Here is a 9,113-nt window from a genome sequence, read left to right as displayed (position 1 = left end):
TGGTCCTCTCCCACACCGGCCCGCGCGTGCCGCTTTCTACAAGACCTGGGGCGTCCTGGCCAGAGCTGGGTGGCAGGTCCCTCCGCCACCCCCCGCCCGGTTCCAGGGGCGTGGCTTGGCGCGGGGGCGGGTTTAAGTCACCGCGGGTGTCTGACCGCTCTGACAGGTCTCCAAATTCCTCCCAGTAGCCTGGTGCCCGCAGTGCGTTTCAGAGCTCCAGGGTGGCACGCGGCGGCGCTTCCCTGGATCCAGAGGCGTCTCTGTCGACTTCCACTCGGCCTCGGGCCTCCCTTCTCCTCCAAACCTTCGCCTCATTCGCCAAGCTTCGGTTCTCAGCCTCAGATATCCGCACCGGCAGCTTCTCTTCGTTCTCAGAGCTCTTGGCTTTGGAGACCTCCCCACTTTTTCCTTCCCCCACCTCCTGCTCCTCCTAGCTCCGAGCCAAATGGACTCCAAAGAACGAAGTAAAGGGGATGGGAACTGTGTGCTGCGACCCTTCGAAAGCACAACTGAAAGCGTGGACCTCGTCTTATAGCTCAGGCTGGGACCCTGGGGCGAGAGTCCCCACACCCACTCCCGGAGAGATGCTTCTGGCCAGAGCCAGCGCTGCGCTGTCAGTCCTTGCTCCGAAACTAGGAAGGAGCCTAGGAGGGAGCCTCAGCATACCCCTTCCTTAAAATTAACTATTTGGTGAATTGTTAGCGCCGAGGCTACCACCTCTCCAACCCTGTCGCGGGGCGCTCCGCCACCTCACCGTGCCCCCCTCCTTCTCCTTCTTTGCCCCCGCCCCCAGCTCCGCCCCTGCTCCCCATCCCGGCGCAATGGAGTTCTCCGAAAGGCGATGATTCCAGCCACATCTGCTAACTTCGCACCCATCGCTGCCGCCGGTCACCCCCGGCCAGGACCCCTGAAACCGCGGAGCAGTGGGCGTCCAGAGCCCAGTGCTGCAGCCAGGCCCGCCGGACGCGCAGCAGAAGCACAGCGCCCAGGCTCCTAGGCGTCTCTTGGAGAGCAAAGGCTGAACCAACCAAGGAGCCTGAGCCCAGGAAGGGGCTGCGTGGCTCAGAGCGCTGCGGCTCCTGAGGACAAATAGCCACTGCCGCTGCGTACCCAAGCTGCGCCGGCTGGCGGGAGAGCAGCGCGCAAGGACGCGGAGGTCCGCCGCAATCTTCCAGGCGCCCTTTGCCCCTGGACACAGTATGACCTGACCTACAAGGAGCCCTGGCGCAGGGCTCCTGCAACGGGACAGCCTAGGATAGAAGGGATCGCTGCCAAGCTCCTACCAGGCCGCTTTCAAGTCTTTAGGAACCCCCTCCTCCGGCTGCCTCCCCAGGGTTCTGCGCCTCCTTCCCTGAGGCCCAGCGCCATGGAGCTCTCCGATGTGCGCTGCCTTACAGGCAGCGAGGAACTCTACACCATCCACCCGACGCCCCCGGCCGGCGACGGCAGGAGCGCTTCCCGGCCGCAGCGGCTGTTGTGGCAGACGGCGGTGCGGCACATCACCGAGCAGCGCTTCATTCACGGCCACCGGGGAGGCAGCAGCAGCGGGAGTGGAGGCTCGGGCAAAGCCTCGGACCCTGCGGGCGGCGGCCCCAACCACCACGCGCCGCAGCTGGCAGGCGACTCGGCGCTGCCCCTCTACTCGCTGGGCCCGGGAGAGCGAGCGCACAGCACCTGCGGCACCAAAGTCTTCCCGGAACGCAGCGGGAGCGGCAGTGCCAGCGGCAGCGGAGGCGGGGGCGACCTGGGCTTCCTGCACCTTGACTGTGCCCCTAGCAACTCGGATTTCTTTCTCAATGGGGGCTATAGCTACCGAGGGGTCATTTTCCCCACCCTGCGCAACTCCTTCAAATCTCGGGATCTGGAACGCCTCTACCAGCGCTATTTCTTGGGCCAGAGGCGCAAATCGGAAGTGGTGATGAACGTGCTGGACGTGCTGACCAAACTCACTCTCTTGGTCCTGCACTTGAGCCTGGCCTCGGCCCCCATGGACCCGCTCAAGGGCATCCTGCTGGGCTTCTTCACCGGCATTGAGGTGGTGATCTGCGCCCTGGTGGTGGTCAGGAAGGACACCACCTCCCACACGTACCTGCAGTACAGCGGCGTGGTCACCTGGGTGGCCATGACCACCCAGGTCCTGGCAGCAGGCCTCGGCTACGGGCTCCTGGGCGACGGCATAGGCTACGTGCTCTTCACGCTCTTCGCCACCTACAGCATGCTGCCGCTGCCGCTCACCTGGGCCATCCTGGCCGGCCTGGGCACCTCGCTGCTGCAGGTCATCCTCCAAGTGGTCATCCCCCGGCTGGCGGTCATTTCCATCAACCAGGTAACTCCTGCCTGCCTTGCATTTGTTTCCCCTCTCACTTCCCCGGGTTATTCATCATATAGCTTCCAGAGGGCCAGGGTTGCCTCACTCTCTTTAAGTCTCTTCCTTCAGTCTGGCACAGTGCCTTGCACCTAGGAGGTCTTAAGTGTTAGCAGAATGCAATCTCTTCTTAAAGTGGAACTAAATGACCTCTAAAAGTTTCTACCAACTCTACCCTTCTACTCTGATTCTATGAGTAATTCTACTCTGACATCAGCTAAGAAAGTCTGCTTTCTGCTCCTCATTCCCCTCCCTCAGGGTCCGCAGTCTCTGGAGCATGAGACAGAAGGGGAGGGGAAGCATCCAGATTTAGAAGGTGACCCATTCCTTAACAGCTCTCCTCAGGAGAGTCGCAGCAGGGTGTCGTAGGGGGGCTCTGGGCTTCAGAGTTGGGTTTTTCCATATCTCTAAGCCACAAACCCTCAGTTCTCAAAGGAACATATATTTGTTAAACACATACTGACTGTCAGTGCTGAGTACTGTATGTGTTATTTCATCCAGTCCTTCAAATAATCCTATGACACATGGTTTTCTCGGGAATTTTTTATTGCCTTGGTGACCGAACATGATATCTTCTCTCATGACAGGATGCGACCCCAGTGCTTTGAATAAACCAAACTCAGTAATCGGGGGTGGCAAAGAACGCAAGTTTTGATTAATTGGAAAAGAGCATTTTGATGTAGATGGTGTAAATATTATATTTAGGTGAAATCTTGTTCTTTAGGCATCTTTCTCTCCTTTCTCCTCCTTTTTTTTCTCTACTCTTCCCCTTAAATATGGATATGCTTATGTGAACACAGTTCACATTGTCTATGGATGAGAAGGTAGACAATGTTTCTCTTGTTTGAATTTACTAGAACCAATAGATAATTAATGGCATGGCACTGTCTTTGCAAAATGTATGGTAGGTAACAGGAGAGTGAATTTGGGAGGTTCTCAAAAATGAGGGAAACATGTCAAGTGAAGTGTTTTCAAATAGATGACTGGTGTGACATGCATGGCCAGGGGGCTGCTTTGTGTGGGCCTGCCCTGTCCTTAGCCTCTGTATCATTTCTGCTGCATTAGAAGCTTAAAACTCCTCTTCTTTATGGTCAAATTTGAATAGATGGTGCTTAGAATACACAGGCACAACCCCACTGAAAATTGCTCATGATGCTTAGGTTGCCAGCGCTGTTAGAGTGCTTCACCTATCATTGGCCTCCTGGACTTCTGGTCAATGTGGGATCCTGTCTCTTCTCCGATGGGTCTGGATTCCTTTGCTCAGGCGACTTATCTGATTGGCTGCTTTTACAGTGCTTCTGAAGTCTCTCTGGGTAAAGCAAAGACTATATAAATCACATGCCTGTGATTATTAGGCATGAAATGGAGAGATGAGAGACTCTGAGTAAGGGCTGATTGACTGAACTTTTTCTTATTAAAGACAATAATGAATGTGTTTTCACAGTCACCATGAACCTTTATATCCACATATAACAAATAAGTCTTAATCTGGGAAATGGAAGTCAAATTCTTTGGTATTAACTATTTCTCAATCCTGTTTACACGAAGACCTACATGCCAGTACATCTAAATCTACTTTCTTCCAAGCTCTCTCATTCTCTTTTTTTCATTTTCTTTGTTGTATACTTAGACATTAGTAGATCTTTTCTTCCCTGTCTTCCCCCCTTCCTTCTTTCTCCTTCTCTTTGCCTTCTCTTTTTTTCATCTAACTCACTATGAGTTGTTTTCACGATAAAGCATAGCTATCTGACCATGTACAAGAAACTCCATGTATTATAACCCACTGCTTTTCATGCAATAGCCTTTCTCAGTACGCACAACTAGAAAATTTAATAAGTAAGTTAGGAATAGTATTTAGAATAACACATCCTAAGTGGCAAATTATGAGTGTTTTCAAAGTTCTAAGTATAGATATCTTTTTCTTGCCAAGTGAATCCAGAAAGTAAATTTGGCTCCATATTTGTTTTATACTCTACTCAAATACTACCAGATGGGAGAAGATTAAAAATAACCCCCAAATGTCTTCCCACCCTCCTCTCATCATAAACAATTCTCCACTGTGAAAACCAAGGTCCTGATGCATGTAAACCAAGTTCATTCAATTTTTTGTTTGGGTTAGAATTATAGATAAATTACAATTTCGTAGGTTGAGTCACCTGTTACCAAAACTCGAAAGGAACAACCAGAGCGCTCTCCCCTCACTTCAGTGCTGAAGGGGCCTTTAAAGGTCCTTTGGCGCCCTCTATGGGCTTAAGAGTCTTTCCTAGATCTTGCAGATGGACCAAGTAGAGAATAAATCGCGTATTACAAGAATCTGTGATTTTTGAATAGGTACTATTTAGTTTTCCATGTCTAGTAACATATAAGGAATGCTCAAAACCTGCTAAACACTTCTTATAGCAACTAGAGTAAAATCCTAACTGCTTACCACAGCATACTTGATTCTCTGAGCTAGTTGCTTCTTCTCTCTCCAACCATATTTCCTTCTCTTCTCTCTTCTCTTCTTTTCTCTTCATTAGGCTCCAAATACGCCATTCATTTTTACCATATTCTAAGCTCTTCCTAATTGTGGGTCTTTTCACCTGCTACCTAGAGCAATTGTTCCAAAGTCTTTATAAGACTGGCACATTCTCATTGTTCCAGACTCTCAAATGCTACTTTCTCTAGTAAATGACTTGTTTTATTTTCTCCAGAGCACATCTGCTATCTGAAATTATCTTATTTGTTTATATCTACTGTTTGTCCCCCACACCCTCACAAAAACGTAAACACCATAAGGGCAAGGATGTTGTCTATCATAAATAGCATTTTATCCTCGGCCTGTAGAAAAATGCCAGACATATAGTTGGTATTCAACAAATGGTCACTGAGTGAACAGATAATTCATCATATAGGAAATATTATAAAATATCAAGTGCCCTGGTGTTGTGTTGGTGAAAGCTTTCTACACACACACACACACACACATCATATGCGTGCAAGGCAGTCTTACACATAAACATCTTTTAAAGAAGTCAAAAAACTATAATAATCCTTTACTTTCCACAGTATTTTACATGTAACTAAGCACCCTTATGTGCATCATCACATCTAATGATGAAAAATAGATGGTATCATCCTTCATTTTCATTTCAGAGAAAACAATGACAGATTCCTAGAAACTTTACAGTGATATCCTGAGGATCAGGAACCTAGCAAGCAGTGAGAACAGAATTCAAACCCTTACTCCAATGCCAATTGTTCTTCAGAAACCCTCTAGTGATTATCTTTCTAAACATGTAAGCACTTGAAACTATTAAAGAGTGAGGAGTACTTCTTTTACTACTTAAGAGAGTAAATTCTGTATAGCACATGAATAAACATTTAATGAAGAAGCCAAAGGGAAATTATGAGAGAAAAATGAGTGAATTGCTGGGAATAGGCTCATTGTAGCTAACTCATCATTCTGCTTAGCTGGATGCAAATCTGTCAACTAAAGGCCATAAACACTGGAATAGCATCTTTCTCCACATTAATCTTCATTCTTTTTGGTAGGATGGCTAATGTTTAACTTAGAATTTTCAAGAATTAGGAAATGAAAATGAGAGTATAGAGTTAGCACACCTTGGCAGCTGTTTCACTTCACTGAAAATGTCATTTTTGAAAGGAACAAATGAGCCAATGATTGCCTCCCTTTAATCTAAGCTATGAGAATCTGCTTTCCCTCTTTCTACCCTGAAGGAAATGACAACTGTGACTTGACAGGGTAGCAACCACACTGCAAATCTCTGCAGACAACCTATATGAAGAGACAAAGCCCTGTGTTTATTGAATTACCATTTGCTTTCCACTGCGGATACAAAATGGAACCTAAAAGGGGCCACTCAGGAAATTCCCTGCCATCAGCAAAGAGATGGTTTATGTTTTCTCTATTCAATTAACACACTACAAACATTGACTTCCCACCCAACAATGAGATTATTGTCTAGAGCAGACATAATCACCCATATGTTTTCTGCATCTGGAGTGGCATTGGAAAGACTGAGACACTTTCAGAAGGTTCAAAACCCAGTTTGAAGGGTTCCTTTTATTTCACTCTAACTTAGCTCAGCTATAGGTAGCACTAGGGCTACAATCATTTCTTTCTTATGAAACTGCACCCAATTCAAGTTAAATAAGCCTCAAACCAATAATAGGAATACCTTGTCCAGATTTCCCTAAGACACTGATTTACTTTTCCCACATCATAAACCAATTGTTTGCTCACCAATTCGATTTATCCACCAGTAAATTCATTACAAAATGATGTTATATGTGTAAATAAAAGATTAATGATAAGATTATATTTGCTAGGTTCTTTCACAAGATAGATAAATTCTAAACGCTATTGCTATAGCTAGCATTTTACTCTATTTTAATTGCTGGTGACAATCATCTGAGTTATCTTACATTTGAAACTCATCTCATTCTCATTCTTTAGCTCATTAGTGATAAGATGCTGGAAATCATTTAGTTATTGGAAAACTGAGAGGCAGTAATATTTAACCAGAAAGATCGCTGCATTATGGTTCCCTCTTGGGGATTCTAAAATGTTACAGCTAGTGACTAATTAGTCTTCTGTACCTCTTGGTGAGATAGATAAGCAGACTTGTCAGAGTGGAGATGATTTCTCCAAGATAACTGTACAATCAAAGGCAGTCAGGTATGCAAATCCAGGTTACTTAGTACTCAAGGTCATGCTGTCAGATTTAAATTTCTCATGCAACATCTTCTTTCCTACCTTTCAACATCCTATCAAACAGGAGAGACTAGAGCCAGAAAAATGCTAAAGAATGATCGTTAAACTTGACTTATAATGAGGGACATTTAGCCTACCATTTGACTTTCAAGAAATCCTTTAGGGGAAAATGCTTTTTGGGTGTATGTGCTGGATAAGATAGTGGTACATAGTATGAGTAGGTTGGGTTCAGGAGGGAAGCAGACTTTTTATGTGACTTAAATACACATTTTTGACCACTTAAGTGAAGGATTAACTTCACAGTAAAGACAACATGAACATAATAAAATTACCAACTTCTCTCCCATCATTTATACAGTTTAAACATTAGATATTATAAGTTATTTGTGTAAGTCTAAGGTTCTTTGTAGCTATCTCAAATCAAATAAAGGGAATCCTGTGACTACTTAATGTACAACAAATGGCATGTAATATAAATCATTCCAATTTGGTAGTTGGTAGCAAGGTACGTACGCACTTGAGGGACATAAATATCCATTAAATGAGTATGACTGGAATCCAATTTAATGTACCTCACTAGTTATGGTGTACATTTCTTAAAACCCCAAATATCTCCATTTCTGTACATTTTTCTTTAGGAAATTCATATAGGCTTTTAAAAAATAATGGCAGCTTTCCAGCATGTCTGAGAAAAATGCCTTTCAAAAACTGATTTGAGTGTCAACCTTCCCAAGAGATTCCTCTGAATGCCGAGAAATGGATATATTCTCTCTTACTTGTGAAAGATACCCAGAGATTCTCCTTTTTCTTTCTTTCTATTTTTCTTTTCTTTCTTTCTTCTTCATGTGTATGTGTGTGTGTGCTTGTGTGTATGTGTGTTGGTGGAGAATGGGCTTTACAAAGGATATCTTGGCCGGGCGCGGTGGCTCAAGCCTGTAATCCCAGCACTTTGGGAGGCCGAGGCGGGCGGATCACGAGGTCAGGAGATCGAGACCATCCTGGCGAACACTGTGAAACCCCGTCTCTACTAAAAAATACAAAAAACTAGCCGGGCGAGGTGGCGGGCATCTGTAGTCCAGCTACTCGGGAGGCTGAGGCAGGAGATGGCATGAACCCGGGAGGCGGAACTTGCAGTGAGCTGAGATCCGGCCACTGCACTCCAGCCGGGCGACAGAGCAAGACTCCGTCTCAAAAAAAAAAAAAAAAAAAAAAAACAAAGGATATCTTAATGATGGCTGAAATGACCAATAAATCCCTTCAGCCCTGGCCTGTAGACATCTTTGCCCTGGAGTTGCAAATAGGCTTGTTGTCTCTGTATTTAGAGAGAGTTGTAAAATGATTGTGTACTGTGTGCTTTGCAAGATTGAATTATGAATGTTTTCCTTCATATCTGGTAATATCACCTGACTGTTATCAGCAGGTCAGAGCATAATTAGATTAGAACTGGGAAGATTGGGAGGACTTTGCTTCTAGAGCAGCTGCTACAATGTCATGCTAAGTAGGACAAATGCATTAGTCATATTTACACTTTGATGATTGATGGCATTTTAAGAGCTCATCAAAAATGAGTGAAACCAAGCCAAAAAAATTAAAGATTTTTAAAAAGAGTTTATTCCATATTCAATGCTGCTAGCAGCATTTAATCAGAGGACACTACTACAGTCACGCTGATGTGACACTTTACTGTTGTCTAAATATGTCTTAAGATGCTAATTTATTCATTTCACAAGTGTGTCTATTTAAGTTGATTCTACATGTGTTTATTTGCAAAACATAGGAGACACTTGCAACATTCATCTTAAACCTTTCCTCTCAGCACCAAATAGGTATAATATTGATTGTCTGAGAGACCAGTAGGCCCAGAATACGCAGTTGGACGACATAGCAGTTCACTTGACTTATCGCTTCTGAAGTGTGTTTTTGGTTTTCTCTTTGGGGCAGAATTAAAGTAACAGAACATGAAGGTTGGTGGCAGTATTGAAGGTTGCAAAATTTCTGTGATACATAGGTTTGAACCACAGCTAGTAAAGG

The 9,113-nt window shown here is 45.2% G+C and overlaps 1 protein-coding gene across 1 annotated transcript in view; it reads left to right on the top strand.

Annotated features, from left to right (window-relative positions):
* The first annotated feature begins 364 nt into the window (after window positions 1–364).
* ADCY8 (adenylate cyclase 8) overlaps window positions 365–9,113 on the top strand; it is a 277,968-nt gene continuing 269,219 nt past the window's right edge. The window contains 1 exon segment of the mRNA XM_033203020.1: window positions 365–2,326. Coding sequence (XP_033058911.1) covers window positions 1,367–2,326 — 960 coding nt within the window. The 5' untranslated portion in view covers window positions 365–1,366.

Source organism: Trachypithecus francoisi, unplaced genomic scaffold (assembly GCF_009764315.1).
Source record: "Trachypithecus francoisi isolate TF-2019V2 unplaced genomic scaffold, Tfra_2.0 Lachesis_group7, whole genome shotgun sequence".
Taxonomy (NCBI): Eukaryota; Metazoa; Chordata; class Mammalia; order Primates; family Cercopithecidae; genus Trachypithecus; species Trachypithecus francoisi.
This window is presented reverse-complemented; position numbering and strand designations above follow the sequence as displayed.